Source organism: Acartia tonsa, chromosome 10 (assembly GCF_053477335.1).
Source record: "Acartia tonsa isolate MP-2025a chromosome 10, ASM5347733v1, whole genome shotgun sequence".
Taxonomy (NCBI): domain Eukaryota; kingdom Metazoa; phylum Arthropoda; class Copepoda; order Calanoida; family Acartiidae; genus Acartia; species Acartia tonsa.
The window spans coordinates 46,270,659-46,291,555 of NC_137269.1; the positions used below are offsets into that span (position 1 = coordinate 46,270,659).

Here is a 20,897-nt window from a genome sequence, read left to right on the forward strand (position 1 = left end):
AACATCAGTTTAAAGACAATAAAACACTTTTATTCTGTTTTCACTATTCAAAATTTTACTTAAATATTTTATTTTATAATGAATTGTTTTATAAATAAATTTTTTTATGTAAAATTAAACAATGTATAATACATCCATAGCATTCCATTAAAAAAAATGTAAATATTGCTATGAAATTTTTCAAGAAATGTACAGAAGCTTATAATTATTGATAATTATCGCTCAAAAGTTCTCTTATGCAATGTAACTAACGGTCTATGACATACTGCATGACATACCGGCCATAGTTAAAGAAAAGCTTTGTTATCAATAAAACACACGTTGATAAAATTTGCCGAAGCGGGGAATGCAAAAAATCTGTGAAGCGATAAATTTTGGCACTTTCTGAAAATCAAACAATCAGAATAATTTGATAATTTAAAAATCTTTCTTTTGATAGATAAGAAATTTACTCCCATTTTAAAATTTAAACACCTTATTAATTACTAGCGGCTACGCCCCTATAGGCCTCTAGGAGTACCTAAGGTAGAGGGGGGGGGATGATCCTCCCCACTTTCGATTTTAGTTTTAAAAGAAAATGTAAGAGGAGAACCAAATTGGTTCAGCGGTTACAGAGATCCTTCGTTACAGACAGACAAACACAGATCCTGATACTTTTACATAAGGAAATTTTTTAGCACATCTACTTAAAAACTAAAAAAATATTAAAGAAAATTCCTTAAAGCTTCAAAATTAATTTGGCAATGTTTTCCTTTTAGAAATGTACCCCAAAGAAGCTTTCATAAAAAAGTACCTTTTTGTTTATCTAGGTTAGGTTAGGTAAGGATTGTTCAAAGAAAAAAAGGGTTTGCAACATGTAAAGGGTCTTTAAAAAAGGTTAAAAATTTTCTAATGAAATTTTTGAAAATAATGGATGAGATTTGTGTTCTGTGGTAATCTTTTTTATTTGATATTTAAATGTATTGCATAAGTAACTAAATTCTATTTAACAAGTTCTGTCATTTTTAGATCTTTAATGTCAGAGAGATATACATTTTACATACATCCTATTTTTTTTCTTTTCGGATAGATATGGCAAAAAATCTCTAAGTCATGGCAAAAAATAATTACAAATCTAAGTCGAATAATTAATCTCTGAATTTTTGCAAGAAATCAAACTTTTTTTCTGTGTGAAAACAGTAAATTTTTAAAAGCTGCCAATTTTTTAAATGCAAATCTTCTTTACATCAAGTTTATGGTAGCTGCTCTAAACATTAATGACGTTTTGCCGTATATTTTTTCCCATTTCATTAGGTAAGTAACATCTATTCTACAAGCGTTTAATTGCACAGACTTTGTCTGAAAGTCTAATAACTTAGTCGTCTTGCGCCTTGGACTTTATTATTGCTAGAAGTAATCCTTTAACGTCCCTAATTATTAATTAATTTTTTTAGCTTCGCTTCCACGAGTTTTGTCATTCTGTTTTGATAAACGCTTGAATTCTTTTAAACAAAACCATTCAAATTGAAGTCATTTAAAAATTTTCTTGTGTCATAAATATATATTAATCAGGGCTCGGCAGCATTTTGGGCAATCCTCCAGCAGACAGATCAGTAGACAATTGTTAGCAGCCGCAGCTTTAAAAATCCGACTGATTAATCGACTATTATATTTTACTAGATTCAGAAGGTACTACGAGAATTGCAGGTTAGCTTTAATGTAACATAGAATACACTCAGATGGGAAAGAAGTTTACTAATCTAAGATTGACTAAAGAATACTTGGTCCAATCGTCATGTGCATATGATTCCTAGCTGCAGAGAATCAGGACTAAATACATACGTACATAACAGATTTTTGTTAAGTGGCAGCTGAAAAAAACGCGCCACCTAGCTGCCTCTTGTATGAAAAAAGCGAATGCTGAAATATTTGATATATTTATTAATAAATTAAAATGTGATAAGAAAACTGATTTATTAAAGGATTAGTATTTATTTGTTAATTTTAGTATTTTATTATCAAACAATGATGACAACATCCATAAGTAGTTAAGCCATAAAAAAGTATGAATTGACATGCGGACAAAGTAAGTCATGGAGCAGATGTTCAGTGGTCATAAAAAAAGAAATGGAGCGAAAATGTGTTTATTAGATTGAATAAAATCACGAAACCTTTCTAAAACATGATAAATTTGTCTTTTTTATCATGACAAACAGACTGACGGACCAAGTGAATTGATTACTGGATGTTTTTTTTTGGAAAAGGGTATCTTCAGAAGAAAAATCAGCATGTTATCTTAAATAGCAATTGAGAATATAACGTTTTCCCATAGTACTACGCACAGACAGACATATAAAGTTAAATATAGAAAATCTTTATACTGAACATTTAAATTTATTACGTAATTACATTTGAATTTAATTTCTTTTATCATTTTCACACGAAGAAAAATTATAAAACAAAGAAGTAAAAACTAAGTTTTTAAAAACCAAAACAGAAAAAATTATACAGAATAGTTATTTATTTATTGCACCGTATTAAAGACAGTTTTCCGCGGAGCCGGATACTGTGACAAGAAAACTTTTGGTATCGAATTCCAGGGATCTAAAGGGATAAGACAATAGTAAACTGATAATTGAATAGTGTTACACACTCGAACCCGACACCTGCTAGACAGTAAGACTACTGGTTGCTGACTAAGCTAAATGTCGCTAGATATAGGTATTGGTCGAAGCAGCAAATAGTGCCTAATAAAACATGACGTCATACAATACTAATGATTAATGAAAGAATAGATTTATTAGAGAAAATAAACACAAAACCTTGTTTTATATTGTATGATGACGACGGTTAAAGTAAATTACATACTAGATGCGCACAACAATGAGAAAAAAATATTTTGATAATGCCATTGCAAAATAGTTTGAAAATCGTACCAAAAATACCAAAATATGGGGAAATATGTAAAACTTAAAAAATAGCTAAAAATGCTAAAAGACAGTCAGTCTGACCGCCATTGTTGCTTTTCTTAAAATGCCAGGAAATTTAATTTTAATATCTTTTTTAACTGAAAAATATGAAAATCGGACCACAAACACCAAAGAAATGGGGAAAATGTAAAAGATATAAAGTAGCCAAAAACCTGCTAAACGGCAGTCTGACCGTCATTGTTGTTTTCTTAAAACGACGGGAAATTTAATTTTGATATCTATAACTGAAAGATATGGGGAGAAATGTGGAAAATATAAAAATAGCCAAAAACCTGCTAAAAAGCAGTCCGACCGCCATTGATGTTTTATAGTTAACTAGCGGCTACGCCCCTAGAAGCCTCTAGGGGCACTTAAGGTAGGAGGGGGAAAAGTCGACCTCATCCCATTTAAAATTTGAGTTTCAAAAGAGTAAAAAATATTTTTTTTTTTTGGGGGGGGGGTAAAGACACTTTCCCAAAAAAGGGTTAAAAACCTTTCCAGGACCTAAAAGAAGCTTCACTGTAAAGGAGAACAATATCGGTTCGGCGGTTAGCGAGATCCTTAGTGACAGACAAAAAACGCTTACTACTTTATATATTAGGATTGTGCTCCTTAATGATGGGAATGTTGCCAGCATTCTATCTTTTGTAGGAACTGAATAAATCCCATTTCTCCCATAGCGTTACGGACGGACGGGTTCGACGGACAGACAAAGCGAATTATAGAGTAGCTTCGCCAAATAGCCAAAAAAAATCTGCTAAAAAGCAGTCTGACCGCCATTGATGTTTTATAGTTAATTGTGCTCCTTAGTGATGGCAATGTTGTCAAAAAATTTCAGCTTTCTATTTTTTATAGGAGCTGAGTAAATTCGATTTCCTCCCATAGCGTTACGGACTGACGAATAGACAAAGTGAATTATAGAGTAGCTTCGCTACTAAAAAAATAATAAGAAAACTAAAAGGGATGTTATCTAGCAGTTATCTAACATATTCAATAATTGTTATACTCTAATTTAATACCTTTGATTCTATGGGCACTCTAATAGCATATATACTTTAATTGTGGTATTCAACATTTCTTAGGGAAGTACGTCAGTGAGACAGTGAGGGAAGCGGACACTTATAGAGATGATACACATCTAACAAGGATGACAACATCCATAAAAGCGAAGCACTGAAACGATATGACAGACGAACATTAACTTTTGTTGAGTGTCAGAACTGAATATACAAAATATTAAAATATAAGGTTTGACAAAATTATACGTAAATTTGTTGCAAAACTTCTTAAATACAGAATTCTGTTTAAGGACATACTGACATTTTTAATACTTGATTATAGAGATACTTCGCTCATAATATTGTACCTTATTGTAATAGGAATCAGTAATCAAAAAATCAGATCAATCGGATAATTTTATCACATGAAAAATTGTTATTAAAAAAATAGAAAATCAACATGTTTAAAATTGACGTACGGACATTCTGGTAACGATTATAGAGTTGCTACGCTTTCTAAATCGTACCTAACTACTAAAGGAATCACCATACAAAGTTTGAAATAGATGGGACAATTTTAACATGCCTATATTAACGAATAAAAGCTAACAATCTCGGACGTACGCACCGACTCTAATTATAGAAAAGCTTCGCTTTTAAAACCATAATAAAATGACACGAGTGGCTAGGTGTAGTAACACAGGCCTAAATAGCGTGACTGTATCATTACTTTGTAAATAAGGCCTGCTTATGTATGTGTCGGGACGGTACAAGTATATTTTTTCCACCAAGAGGCCAAACTCCGATATTCAACGGAGTGAAAGGGAAAAGAGTAGCGGGGGGGGGGGGCGGAGTGTACACCCGGTAAACAAATTTCATTTTGTTACTTGTTAGTCGGTCAATAACTAGGAAAGTGTTAAAAGGTGGCTACTCAAAATTCTTGTGAAAAAAAGTGAATTTTTAAGATAAAATGAATATTAGTTATAGTTTTAAGATTTCCTATTAATTTATAGGTAAGCTTTTTAATGTTTATATATAAATCATTTGATTGTTCAAGGTAAGGTTTAATGCTATATATGTAACTAGCGGCTACGCCCCTAGAAGCCTCTATGGGCACTGCACTGGTAGGAGAAGGAAAAGTCGACCTCATCCTATTTTAAATTGAGTTTCCAAAGAGTTATAAAAATTATTTTTTGGGGGAGAGCGGGGGTTAAGAAACCCTCTCGAAAAATAGTTTAAAACCTTCCTAGGACCTATAAGAAGCTTCACTGTAAAGGAGAACAATATCGGTTCAGCGGTTAGCGAGATCCTTCAGGACAGACAAAAAACGTTTACTACTTTATATAATAGGATATTGAAGTTATACAATGGTTTTGGAAACAATTAATAACCATAATTATTAATCAATAAAGTTTTGTAACTTTTTAAAATAAAGATTTTCTATGGTTATTGTGTGTCAGTATGTTTGTATAACGTATTAATATTAATTATGCAAAAAAACATTATAAAAAAACAATAAATATTAGATATTGGTCAAAAACATTAAAAGATTTTTATTTCTATAAAACACCAGTGGATACGCCCCTAGAGACCTCCCAAGGCATTTAAGGGAAGGGGGGAGAGTCGACTCTCCAATTTGAGGTTTAAAGTAAAATAAAAAAAAGTTTGAGGGGGGTATATTTCACAGGTGTGTTTTATTAGGAGTGTAGAGGTTCCCTCCCCAAAAATAATACACCTTTTCAGGACCTATAAGAAACTTTACTATAAAGGAGAATCATATCAGTTCACACAGAAAGACAGACAGACATCCTATTATTTTTTTTCATATAGCAATTTTAAAAAGTTAGTTTTATAACAATCAATGAAAACGTTGTTTTTTATTTGAAGTAGACATTTTTTATGATCAGACAGAAGTATTTTTTATTTGTTCTGGTTCAGCAAATAAGAAATATCTGAAATTTGTATGTGTGGTTTAACAATAAATTAAAAAGTTTTTTCATAAAATAAAAAAACAAAATTAATTTGGTTTAACAGAAATGAAAATAAAAAAAAATAATTAGGTATATTTTATAAAATATTTTACTTATTTATTACAAAAAATATATATATTTAACCTAAATCAATCATGCGATAAATAAAAAATATCTTTTATGATATACAAGGAAAATATCATTAGTAGCCCAGAATAAACCATTTAAAGTAAATATAGAAATTTTTCAATTGTATCCTTATAATAAAGTAACAGGATGTTTGTTTGTTTGTATGTCTGTCTATCTATTTGTATCAGGGGATCTCGCTAACCGCTGAACCGATATGGTTCTCCATTATAGTAAAGCTTCTTATAGGTCCAAGTAAGGTTTTAATCTATTTTGGGGGAGGATATCTCCACCCTCCAAATAAAACTTCTAACCCCCCCCCCCACCCCAATTTAAGTGCACTTAGCTGCTAGTAAAATATGTAAAGTAAAAAGTTTTTTTTTCTGAAGCTTAAGATCTCAATAACTACTGAACCGATTGGGTTCTTTAATTTGGGTAAACTTTACCTAGGTCCAGTGATGATTTTGGGAAAATTTGTTTTTAGATTAAAGTGCGGTAGGGGGCTTTTGGGGGTTTCAACCCACCCCATTTAAAATTGAAACTAGGAATGTCTTTCTTCCCCTGTTTTCACCCATTATAGGTTTTTACACCACTCTGGCGAATAGCTGTACACGCCACTTGTTATAGGCTTTTTTCCAGCCCCCCTTCTGGCCTAAAGCACAGTGTACTGCAATCAGCAGTTATTGTCAATAAATCTTTGCATATAACACAGTAGTTAAATGTTTTAATATATTATAAGTTTTAAGCTATCTGTATTTTTTTTTAAATTTTCCATTAACACATTAACAATCTGTTAAGAATATATTTTGTATCTTATTTACAGTTACAGACGGACAAACCCTAGATATATAGAAGCGTCTGTTTGTAAGTGTATGGTTAAAATCAGATTTGTTCTATTGATTAAAATATAAAGGGTGGTTTCCCTTCATTAAGTTCTAAATATAACAGGGAGGAAGGGAACATTGGATTTTAAAAAATATTTTGGTCCCCAAAGTATAAAAAAAATATCTTTCTTGTTAGATTAAAAAATGTTTGGTCATTTGTTTAATCTTGATTGGGTGGTACAAACTTAAAATGTCCAAATTTGTTTGACCAACAATCATTACCTGTGGTAAGGGTAATTTTGATTATTATAATGGAGGGTTTAAATAAAAATATTTTCCATTGTCCTATGCCTTAGATCTGTATAATATACAAAGAAATAGTCAATAGTTGTTGCTATCTCTAATAATCAAAAAGAAGCTGTTTATTACACTAGTCCCCATAGTTTTATAATAACGTTTTTTTATACGTTAATTTATCAACTTTGGGGGCTTTAAAATTTTTTTGATTGGTTGGTATATCTAGTTGAATGTCGAAACGTTTCAACCACTAATCTTAATCTAAAGAAGGGGTAATTTTGTGTATCTACATTAATTCTTGGCCATTGTCTTATCCCTTTAGATCCCTAGGAAAATTATTTTTAAACATCTGTATGCCTGTGTAAACAAACCAATACCAAGCTCTAATAAAAATAGTTTTTTTTGGTTGGCTTTTCTGATTAGCAACACTAAATGTCTTGTACCTCAAGGCTTACTCCCTTTGTTGTCTGTATTAGCTGCACTACTCTTGAACATGATTGTCCTAGTTGAAATAAGAATTAGAACTAGAACTTAGAAGATTAAATGTTAATTGCTCCATTATAAAAAGTGTAAATCTGAGAACAACTTAATATGAACAATGTCAACCTTTTTGTAGGCAAATACGAGCATAACAAGGAGGATATCTTTCATTACAATCCATGGATCATAAGTGACAAGACAATTGACGTTAAATTGATTTACACAACAAGTAAAAAATCAGAATATTTCTTTTCTTTGCTAAAAGAATCTGCTTTTAAAAATTTTTCACTCATTTTTTAACAACCCTACCTAACATTTACTTTTAAAAGTTTATCAACTACAGAATTCTACGAAGATATATGACTAACCGTCCAACACTTAAGACTTGTAAAACAGCTTTGCTTAAAAAAAAATGTTTAAGGTCACTGAAATTTAAATTAAACTCATGTGTATTAAAGTTTTCATTTCAAAATTTTTCTGCAAACTTTTAAAGATGGATTTTATAATTTGCATATGGCTGTCATTTAAGAGTTCTTTCAAATCCCTATAATAAAGTAACAGGATGTTTATCTTTTTGTCTGTACTGAAGGATCTCGCTAACCGCTGAACCGATCGGGTTCTCCTTTACAGGGTAACTTCTCATAATTCCTGGGAAGGTTTATAACTATTTTGAGGGGGGGTAAGCCAACCCCCCCCCCTTCCAAAAAAAAAATCCCCCCCTATTAAATCTAAACTAAAATAAAAATATTTATCAACTTCAACTCCCCCCGCCTCAAGCGCCCCTAGAGGCCTCTAGGGGGAGTAGGCGGTAGTTTTTCACAATGTAGGTATTTAGTAATCATTGAACTAGGAATTATTTATTTTAAACAACAAGATTTTTAATTACTTAAGATCTCTAAAAAAGCTTCAACAAACTCAAAAAAAAACTTTAGCTCAAAATAGCAGTATCAAAACCTTTATACCTATAATCTTAAACTAAATTCAGGGGGGGGGGGTTTGGTTTATCATAAAAGTTTAACTAATTATCTTATCTCCGAAGATCCATTATATTTTACCAAAACATATTTTTAGTTTTAAAAGCGCAGCTACTATATAACTTAGGTTCGTCAGCCCGTCCGACTGTTCGTCCTTTATAGAAATGTAATCCCTTACCATTGTGACAATCTTAATTTTATAATGCAGTAATAATCTACTTTGGTCTTTGGTGCTATTATGAGATCAAAAAGATCTGAGGTGGATTCTTAAAAAAAATATTACGGTCGATGGCAACGCTGGTGAAATGTTTAGTGAAAAATCCTTCAAAATCACATAAAAAATCTACAAACATTAAAAAATTTATGTTAATAACTCTAGGTACTATGATTTTATTTCATTTTTGTATTTTTTTATGTGATTTTGGAGGATTTTTCACAAATACAATTTTGCCTCACCAGCGATGCAACGACCCTATTTTCTTTTTAAAAATCCACCTCTGATGTTTATTTCTATACTTAAATATATTATCATCATGATTGCATTACATTTGTTATGCTGCGCTTCTTATGACCAAATATGTGCTTGTTTTAATCAGATGATTGGTTAAGAAAATTATACAGATCTCACATCAAACTATTTTTTTGTGCTCAAAATTTGAAAGCGTGTAATTATATTGGTTTTGGAATTACTTTACAACCTTTTTTTGCTTTTTTTTTATTTAGTTAAAGTCTGTCTTTCTAATTCTTTGCATCATTTTTCTATCATTGTCCATAACTTTAAATGTATTTTTATAATATTATTTCCACATTCTTTATCTATTTGTATATATAATCCTTATACTAAAGTAACAGGATGTTTGTCTGTTTGTGTATCTGTCTGTACCGAAGGATCTCGCTAACCGCTGAACCGATCGGGTTCTCCTGAAATTTTTATATTTTTTATTTTTTTAACTAAAATTAAAAATAAGGGGGGGGGGCTGTGGGCACTCGGCACCCCCCCCCCCCCCAAAAAAAAAAAAAATTCGCCCCTCCCCCAAAATTGACTTTAAAACTATTTGTTTTATAATAGTGTGGTTTGCCTCATAACATATGCATATTGGCATTCTTGTTTCGTCTGGCTCTGTCAGATATGAGATATCTAATTATCTGCTCCTCAACTTTTTTACAAACTCATTCTCATATTTTCATCAACTTTCAGAATAGATAGTTATCGCATCACATTATAGACAGCTTTCCGTGGAAAATAAAATAAAGATTGATTACAGTTTTGTTGTCCCGAGGGGCTTATCTTATCTTAATTCTTAAGGGCGGAATTTTACTTCCATTTTTAAGTGATCATCTAGTGCATCAAGAGCACCATCCACGTTTAATGGGATGCGATACTCTAACAACCAAGGATATTTGGTTAAGTAACATCCAACAGACAACCAACCCTTTGATTACACGACCTTTGTCTTAGAAGTCCTAACTGTACGAGAGAAAGAATTGTAGACTAATATGTATGCACTTTTTATTCCATAATTATAAAGTGTTTTTATTTAACGCCCCTAGAGGCATCTAGGAGCACTTGAAAGAACGGGGGGCGGATGCCGTACATCCAATTAAAATTTTATTTTAAACAAAAACTCCATTAATTTCTTGTTGGGGGTATTTCTTCTAGGGGGAATTTCTTTTGGTAGGGAGCAGGTATCCTCCCCCTTCATGCTAATCTCGCGTGTTAACAATTAGGTAGGTATACCTATGTATGAGAAAGGTATACCTAAAAGCATGTTTATTCCTGGATTAGAGTAAAACAATCAAGGGGGAAGGTGAATAGCTGTATGTCCCCATCCCGAGGACCTTGTGCCAACTTTCAATTATGTCTTTGAAAATCAACCAATAGCTCGGGAATATTAACACAGCCAAGTAGCAGAAATCAATTTGCTAGCAGACGAAAAAGGTCCCCAACAAGAGGTTCCATGTAGTTGTCTGGTTATATATATCTATATTTATAAATTTATTATTCCTAGGTTGACCGACTGAAACTGAATTGAAACCGCTGAAGAGTTGGAAGGCGACTGGTGGCTGGCAGGATGACCTTGTCAGGTGTAGCTGCACTTGAGGAGTGGTGCCGCAGAGCTCTGGATGGCTCTGGTGTCCAGGTATACCAGGGAGGGAGGGGGAATTGGGCTGTTTGTTAAACTAGTCCCCAAAGTTTTATGATAACGTTTTCTTATTCGTTGGCCCAACAATTTTCACGACTTTTCCAAACGTTTGTTTTAATTGTAATCTATAGAAGGGGTAATTTTGTGTATAATCATTGGGGGTGTACACATAAAAGTATCCAAACTTTTTGAGTCAACGAATGAGATAACGCGGTTATAAAACTTTGGGAACCAGTATATTCTTCCCTATAAAGTATAGATATTTCCTACTCTCATTGTCCAAACGTTTGTTTCAACCTATAATTGTAATCTTTAGAAGAGGTAATTTTGTTTGTAATCATTGGGGGTGTACACATAAAAGTATCCAAACTTTTTGAGTCAACAAATGAGATAACGCGGTTATAAAACTTTGGGTACCAGTGTAATTTTCCTTATAAAGCATAAATATTTTCTACTCTCATTGTCCAAACGTTTGTTTCAACCTATAATTGTAATCTATAGAAGGGGTAATTTTGTGTATAATCATTGGGGGTGTACACATAAGAGTATCCAAAGTTTTTGAGCCAACGAATAAGATAACGTGATAATAAAACTTTGGGAACCAGTATATTCTTCCCTATAAAGTATAAATATTTCCTACTCTCATTGTCCATACGTTTGTTTCAACCTACAATTGTAATCTATAGAAGGGGTAATTTTGTATATAATCATTGGGGGTGTACACACAAAAGTATCCAAAGTTTTTGAGTCAACGAATGAGATAATGCGGTTATAAAACTTTGGGTACCAGTGTAATTTCCTACTCTGATTGTACTATTTATTAAGGTGACTAACATGACAAGTGCCTGGAGGGACGGGCTGGCATTCTGTGCTCTTATCCACAGATACAGGCCAGATCTTATTGACCTGGGCAAACTGGATACCAGAGATTGGAAAGGGTAATTTTATTTTCTAATATAAAGTAGTAACGTTTTGTTTGTCTCAAGCTTAAGATTTTGATAAAAAATGAATTGATGGAGTTTAACAACTGAGGCCAGCAACCAGAAATAACGATCTTTAAAAAATCGGTGCTTTCCTTTAAATTGCTTACAGAGCTAGAGAAAATACCCTTCCCCCTAATTTTTAAAAATGAATTAAAATTAGGGGGGGGGGGGGGTAGAATTGTTTTTCGTTTACTTAACCCCTGCAGGCCATATTCCAGCCTATCTTTACCATGCAGGGCTACCCTGTTCCCAACCTAACCTGGCCTCACGAAAAACTTATTTTCAAATTAGTCGAGGGTGTGGGGGTTATTACCTCGATTAGAAACTTTAAGAGAAATAAACAATAAATTGTACAATTTCAACAACATAAAATATAAATATTCAAAATAAAGTAGTATAGAGTAGCTTCGCTTCTAAAAAATATTTGTATTTCTAAATAGTTGCCTAATTCTTTTTACCATATCTAATTTTTTTTATAACTAATAATTTTTTTTTAAATCCACGAATTTTAATTTCAGAAACCTGGAGTTAGCCTTCTATGTAGCAGAGAACCAGCTGGGAATAGCCAGCCTATTAGATCCTGAAGACCTCCTATCCACACCTTCCCCAGATAGATTCTCTATACTCACATATCTGTCTCAGTTTTATCATACTTTTTGTCAGGTAAGCTTCATTTGTGTCTCTACTACTATGATTTATGTTGTGTGTTTCTCTGAGCAAAATTGACATTCTAACGCATAAAACTTGAATGGTAGCTTTTCTACTAAAGTAAGTTTCAGAGTTGTTAGTTTTATCTGACATTGTCCTATCACTCAAAAAATTTCTAATATATTTTTAAAGAAAAATTATTATAACGATTTGAAACTTTATCTCTTATGTATAACTAGCGGATCCGCCCCTAGAGGCCTCTTCAATCTATGTTAAGATCAGCTGTTTACTAAAATAAAATATTTTTTCACCGCTAGAGGAGTTGATTACGTTTTTTGCGAGGGTGGTGGACCGTAGCTTCTACCAAAATAGCTATGAACCCATGAGAAGCTACTCTGTAAAGGAGGACCACATCGGTTCGGCGGTTAGCAAGATCCTTCAATACGGAGAGACAAACATTCTGTTACTTTATTATAATGATGTTATAAATTTGTTTATTTAGGTTGACTCCGGAATCTCAAGCTGTAACCAAAGCCCTGTTCTATCAGACAACGAGCTAGAATCCAGTTTCGGCAGCAGTGGTAGTAGCGGCTACAACAGCCAGCTGCGCCGCCGCTCCTCGATTGCCGGAACCAGCGGCGGCTCCCGCAGCACCGCAAATTTAGACCAACTGGCTACGCGGCTGTTGCGCAGTAATTCTACAGTTGGAACGGCGGGCAGCCGGCGTCGCGGCGCAATACACAGCCTTATGGACGGCCGGCGGGTGCGGTCGTTATCCTGCGGTGGCGGCGCTGGTAGGCGCGGATTGCGGCATAATCCGCCCGACTCCCAACCGCCAATTCAAAGTGAAAATCCTTTTAATGATCCTGAACTAATGCAAGGCATTAATGATGACACTAAAAGAGTTGTTGAAGGAATTGTAGAAGGATCCAATTATCATCTAAGCAACAACAACAAGAAAATTTCCAACAACAATTGTCAAAACAACAACAACAGCAATAAGGAAAACAAAAGATTACGCTCTGTGTCAGAAAATAAAATTGATCAGAGTAAAAGTGGTCCTGCAACCACGAGGGGGGATGAAAAACCTGCCTCTAGTGGTAATACCAACATAAAATCTGGAAGCAGTGAAGTGAAAAAAGTTAATTTGCGAGAGAAAAAGCATCGTGGTGGTGCGGTGGGTGACGAGGAGCGTCGGCAGCGGGTCACTAAAAGTTTGATTTTGGAAACTGATTTCTCTGAGACCATTCCTAGCACTACTTTAACTAATTCAGGTAAAATTTGATCATTTTAATAATTCTATTTATCAAGGCTCGGCAGCTGCGCTTAAGCCTCCTGTAAGCCTTGGTGAAAGCAACTTTTACAATTTTTAAAATCATATGAAAGTCTAAACCTGACCAAAAAATGGCAATTAATATTTTAAAAATAATTTTTAAGGCATCCAAAAGGGTTTAAATTTGAGGCTTAGTCGCGGTTGCCATGTCCTGCAATATGTAGGCTATAGTAATAATAAGCTGGGAACAACATCAAAAAATTAAAATTCTACAATAGTAATTCATTTCTAAAAACCTTATACCGGCCATATATAATAAAAAATTTATAGTATTTTAACTTTTTATTATGGATGTTTTAATTCTTGTTTTTTTTATAATTAATAATCATAGAGCATAGCATATAAAAAAGGAAATTTTGAACAAATAATAAATAGCTGATAAATATGCATTTCCGTTCATTTCTTGTTGAATGCCAAATTATGCAATACAGCTTTAATTTGATCATAAAACAGGGATGATTTTATCTATTTTCCAGCTTTTCCAGTATGACTTCAAAACCGATTAATATCCGCTGTAACAGAACCAGTTTTAAGCCATAATGAAAAATAATGTATTGCATCGTATTACAAACAATTTTCTATGAATGATAAAATAAAAATCATAAATTAATGCAAGTTTTGTTAGATGGATCCTCAACACCTCGGGGCTAAAAAAACTGGTTTCAATCCTATGTTTTTTTAGTTTAATATCAGCGGAAATCTGTCTATAATACGATGCGATAAATTACTATAAAAATATTGCTTAACAAACAAAAGAACAAGTGTCGACAAACTTTATTCAATCCAAGAGGTCATAATTGACATATTGTTAGAGCTAATTTTTCTAATATTTACATATAACTAAATTTAACATTAGTAACTGTTGAATTTTACTAACAGCTATGTGAACTTACAATTCAAATGCCAGAAAAAATTGAATTGTATATAGAGTAGTTTTGCAACCAATTAAAAATGCATAATATATTGAATAATTCATATTTGAATGAATGCTTATTGCCAAAAATATGCTTGAAGATATGCAAAAATGTCTTTGTTGCAATTTTTTATGCAAATTTTTTTCTTCAGAGTTTCTATTAGAAGAGCAGCTACTCTATAAATAAAGTAAATCCGTACGTCTTTCCTAATCAATCAGTCAGTTAATTTATGGTAAATAACATAATAATATACAGGTTTTTACGCACTCTATCTTCCACACACGCAGGAAATAGTCATGTGTGACGTCATAAAAGTATATCTAAAAAGGAGAGATTAGAGTAGAAAGGTAAAAAAATCATAATAAGCATTGAAAAAAATACTTATTTTTATGACGTCATACATGACACATTCCAGCGCTTCGTCAAGTAAACACTTTGACTGTACTGTATATTTCATTTCAATTTCAATGCATTGAAGTTATTTTTAAATTTAAAATTAATTCTGCTTATGGACAAAATTTTCCGCGTTAAAAGAGTTTTTTTGCGAAGTAATCTTTATCCAAAGTGACATTTGACACTTGTCAATGGAATATTATAACAGATGCCTCTTTTGTTACGGAAAAAATCTTCTAAAACCGCGTGTTCACTTTTTGTATACAAAACACTTTTTGCACATTGAATAAGAAACAAGCACGATGAGATAATAGTTATTTCTCGCATCGTATTATAAACAGCTTTCCGCGAATATAGTAGGAGTATATGTACATTTTTATATTCGTAGAAAGCTGGATATAATACGGTGTTAGACATAGTTTTTTCGTATGGATGAGAACCGGTTCCTATCCACCAGATTCGAATGAATACGAGAAATGATATTCTTAAATATATAAATCTAGAGCTGGCCGATTTTGGAAATTTTTCCTGAGACCACAGCGGAAACTTGCACATCATTTTTATAAGTTTAATACAACCCTGGAGGATTTTTAAAATAATTTAAGGTCCAAAATCCGTGAGCTAAAATTTATTGAATGAGAACTTACATCTAGATACTTTAGTATCATTATGATTAAGTAACAGGATGTCTGTCTGTCTGTTTTTATTGAAGTATCTTGCTAACCGCTGAACCGTTATGGTTCTCCTTTACTGGGTAGCTTATCATAGGTCATGGTAATTTAAAATTTTTTAAAATTTTATTTTTATTTAGTTTTTTTAAAAATCGGGTTATCGAATAAAACTTCCATCTTCTTAAGTGCCCCTAGAGGCTTCTAGGAGGCGTAGCCACTAGTGTAAAAGAAAGCATTATAATTGCAAACTAAGTAGAAATGTCAAATTTTGTAATTTTCACTAATTAAGTTATTAAAAACTAAAGAATGCTAGCTGTGTAATTATTGTAAATCATAGAATAAAATAGCATGCAAAGCCAGTAGCAAGCACTGGAATAATCCAGAGAGAGAGGGGACAATAGACTGTTTATTACTCTGGTCACCAAAGTCCTATAATAACGTTTTTTTATTCGTTGACTTAACAACTTTGGGGACTTTTGATTGGTTGGTTAATTAAGTAGAGTGTTCAAACGTTTCAACTACCAATTTTAATCTACAAAAAAGGTAATTTTATATATCATAAATGGGGATGTATATCAATTCCCTATTCACTCATATCCCTGTAAAAACTTTGGCTACCGTAGTCATGGCCGTAGCCGTAGCCGTCACCACTGCCAATAAAGGTACTAAGAAAGAGAGGGAATGTCTAATTGAGCCAATAGGAGAATCGCATCGGAATTTACATTGGATCTCATTGGTTGAAATTATGTACACATTTTCCTACGAAGGCATGTTTTTTTTCATTTCATACATACATAAAAGTCAGCTGTTAACAGTATATTTTCTTAGTAGAAAGCTTTGCGGAATCAGAATTAATTGCCCAAAAATTTCGTTTACAATTTGAAAGCTTGAAACAAAGTTGGATTCTTAAAAAAAAAGTTAGGCTGGCAACTCGCTGGTGAGGCAAAATTATTTTTGTGAAAAATCCTCCAAAATCGAATAAAAAAATTTACAAAAATGAAATAAAATCTTAAGAGGGTTATTAACATATGATTTGTTTAATTTTTGTAGATTTTTAATGTGCTTTTGGATGATTTTTCACAAAAATAATTTTGCCTCACTATCGAATAGCGAGTCTATCATTTTTTAAGAATCCACATCAGCTTGAGTCGAAAGTAAACAATACTTTTGCCTGCTAGGAATGTTCTCTCTTAGATTTGACGAAAAAAGGGTTCAGAATATTCTTCTACTCTTCTATTTCTATTCCACTGCCAGTGCTGCCAATAAAACATGGATTTTTAAATGTTTGAAGTTTTTACGTATTATTATTATTATTTTTCTTCATTTTTTACTGAAAATTCAAAAAGTGGTTGTAATTAAAAGATCGCATATGTATAGCCGTGGCCACGCGTAGCCAATTTGATTTAAAGATTGCTATTAGGTTAGTGGCTGTACCTCTGGCTTCGGCCATGGCAACTGCTACACATTTAAAGACCCAGCTCAGAACAAAAAGCTCTTTGTTTATTTTCCGTTTAAATTAGATGGCCAAAATTTAATTAGAGTGTTAAGGGCAAACTAGTCTACCTGATTAACAATCTATATAAATTATTTGTAGCAGAGAAAGCAGATAATTTTCTGGTGTGGATTTGTTTTTATTGTTCCCGTTGTCTGTCAACCATTTGCAATTTTTTGCATTGTTTATACAGAGTAGCAAATTTTTTGCAAAAGATATCAGCTGGTTACTATTTAAGTCATTCGGCCAAGTGAAACTCGAAGCGGGCTATTATTATTATACTCTTCTTCCCCTACTCTCCTCCTGAACTGACCAATAAATAGGTTCCATGTTAGCAACCTAAATTTCGACCCTTGATCTTTAAGGATAAGACACTGGACGATTAAATTGATATACATTCCAAATGTTGGTAAATACAATTACCCCTTATGTAAATTACAATTATTTGTTGAAAGTTGGGTAGAACACATATGAACAAACCAATCAAATCCAATAAAATTCTGGGCCAAAAAGTAAAAAAATCGTGGTAACAGAACTTTGGTTACCAGTGTAATTTACAATCCAAAGTGCCATCCCTCCCTGCACTGGTGTCGATAGAATGTCAACATAATTGCCAGAGATGGGTTTTTGAAAGATGAATTCCGCGTTTTTTCGACATTTTTTAGACATTGATTGATTGAACGAAGACGATAGAATTTCAACAGAGTATACAACTTAAGAATTCAAAATTTTAAAATTATTATTTTAGCCATTTGTATCATGTCTAACACAGCTCTAAAAAGATGCATTTATTAATATGCAGCAAAAATGGATTGAAGATAATTTGTTTTTCTTCTACGAAGGCCGTACCAACAAAAGCGAAATAATTAAATATATAGTTGTATACTCTGTTTAGATTTTGCGAATGCCGCGCTTGTTATTCATAGCGTAAAAAATGTCGAAAAAACGCGGCATTATCTTTTAAGAACCCATCTCAGGCTATTTCTCTATACCGTAAAATTGGTTAAGCTTTTGACAAAATAAATTATTTTGGTCAAAAAGAAATTTATAGCGATGACAGTCAACCAATAGACCGAGAATGTACGTATGGTTAAAGAGTACAAGGGGGAAAGGGAGATAAAATACTGCTTTAATGTACATTTTAGTTATCAAAAATGTCTACAACTGAAGCAAATCCTATTTGTACAAAATGGTTACTGTACAAAATCATACCCTTAGGTAACCCATCTATATTGGCTAGTGCTTAGAAAAAGCAAAGCTTTCATTGCAACTGAATTGGAACTGATTTTTTTTATGTTGTCAATTTTATTTAAAACGCCCTTTACACATTTACAAGTATTTAACAGCAAGCACGATGCAAATTCATAAAAGCAGAGCTGAAAACTTTTTCAACTACCTATATCTTTTAAATGAAGAGAAAACACGTTTTTAGAAAATATTTAGTGTTTTTCTTCATATAAATTTCTTTTTATGCTATCCAACAATAGTAAAGCAAGGATAACATCATCCATAAAAGCGAACATTAACACTTGTAGAGTGTCAAGAACTGAATAAGATGTAAGTAACTTTGAAGTAAAACTGCTTACGTGCAGAATACTGTTTTAGGACATAATTACATTTTTAGGACTTGCATATGGAGGTGCTTCGCTTTGTTATCCTAAGAATCAGTATTCCAAATCAGATGATTAGGGAAAAATTTAAAAATCAGGATAAATGGTGTTTTAAATGGACAAAGGGACTTTCTTGTGCTTCCTGAATCGTACATAACTGTTATATGAATCCCCATGCAAATTATGAAATCGACAGTACAATTCTAACATGTATTAATCAACGAAAAGTGCTAGCCGTTACGGATGGACGGTCCGACCGACCCAAATTATAGAAAAGATTCGTAAATTGTATGTATTTTGAAAAAACAGGCGGACAGTTGTAACAAAGAAATGCTTCACTGTAACAATATCTGAAAGGGTGGATATTTATTAAAAATAAATTTTTAAAAAGAAAATTATCTGATTTCTTTGTTACACCCTTCATAAAAAGAAATCAATGGATTTTGAATTGGTGATAATTTCTTTTAAAAGCTTCATACCAATAGGTTAAATCTATTATTCAAATAGAAAATAGAATATCCAGGGATCTAAAGGGATAAGGCAATGGCTGATAAATTGATGTATGTCCCTAATGATGATATTTAAAATTACCCTATCTGTAGATTACAATATGTGATTGAAACATTTAGGCACTCTATTATAAAACTTTGGTGACTAGTGCAACAGCCCATTGTCCCCTCTCTGTGAAAATATCACAGACAGAGAAAGTCTTTAGTATAAAATATTAAGCATTTTTGTGTTTTTAGAAACATTTCTCAAAACAATAAATAAATAGATATATCTTAAGACATGCCCCATAAATCAGCTGATAGTGAAAGAACAATACGGCCTTATTATCAATAGAAATATGAAAAAATCTACTGTAAAAACACGACGAAACGCCCCTGAAGAGGCGCCGCCACGAAAGGGACTATACCATAGACGTCCAAGCTATTTTTTTTTTTTGGGGGGGGGGGGTAAAAAAATTTTAAGGGGGGGTAATTCGTATTTTGGGGCGGGGGGGTAAATGGCGCGCCCCCCCCCCCCAAATTTTTACCCGGGGGTAAAATTTGATTGGGGGGGTAATTACCCCCCCTGAAGTTTGTTGGGGGGGGTAAATTTAGTTTCCCCCCCCCCCAAAATTTACCCCCGGGGTAAAATGTTTGGGTGGGGTGATTTAAATTTTATTTTTCAGTTGACATGCATGGAAGTACCCAGTTGCGGACAAGTGTATCAAATCTAAGAGAAAAGTCCAGCTCAACTCTCAGCTTCACATCCATTCCCTCACCATATAGACGCCAGGTACAATATTTTCCAGGGTTATTTTCAATTGTCATATCCCTGAATTATTTGCAGGGAGGGAGGGAGGGTATCAGGGGCGTTAAATATATCTGGTCCCAAAACTTTGATAAACAAGTTCTTTCATTAGTTGGCTTAGAAACGATGTGGACTTTTATTTTAAACCTAAATAGCATGTACAACTTTATATCGCCGTAGCAAATTAAAATTAATACAAAATAAAAACAATCGTTTATGTAATCATTCGCTATGTGTAATTTATTGTTTCTAATAATATTTGCTTTTCTTTTTTGGAAATAATAAATTTTCATCTCAGGATATTTTGACAAACCCAGCCTCAGCCAACAGCGGTCAGTCTAGCCTGACCCTGCTGTCAAAAAGCTGCTCCTACAGAAACATATCCTCTGCCCCACCGAAACCACTGCGCACCTACACGCACAACCTACACCGCCAGTCAAGTGTGCCGCCAGAGATTATGGAGTATAATAGCGGCGGCATCGGCGGTGCTTATAATAATCAAACCACGGCATTTTTGTCTGCGAAAATGAGTGCCAGTATGAATGGACATTCTACAATACAGGAATATACTTTGTACTTCTTTTTCCCCTTCTAATCAACGCATTTTAAGCGCGACCATTTATGGGACAATTTCAACTCATACATTTTTTAAAATAATGATTATGTATTTGTTACTCTTAACTAAGGTATACCTAACTATTACAGGCATCACCAAGCAAACATTTGAAATTGAAAGAATTATTCTAACATGCCTGTATTCACAATTAAAATGATATGTTACGGACGGACGGTCCAC

The 20,897-nt window shown here is 33.1% G+C and overlaps 1 protein-coding gene across 1 annotated transcript; it reads left to right on the plus strand.

Annotated features, from left to right (window-relative positions):
- Window positions 1–4,838: 4,838 nt before the first annotated feature.
- On the plus strand, window positions 4,839–20,703 carry LOC145330169 (uncharacterized). Its single transcript, XM_080174763.1, has 7 exons — window positions 4,839–4,959; window positions 10,627–10,758; window positions 11,587–11,699; window positions 12,263–12,407; window positions 12,895–13,666; window positions 19,980–20,086; window positions 20,400–20,703. Exons 2-7 carry the CDS (start codon window positions 10,690–10,692, stop codon window positions 20,694–20,696), a joined length of 1,503 nt encoding a protein of 500 aa, XP_080030889.1. The 5' UTR covers window positions 4,839–4,959; window positions 10,627–10,689; the 3' UTR covers window positions 20,697–20,703.
- Window positions 20,704–20,897: the final 194 nt, after the last annotated feature.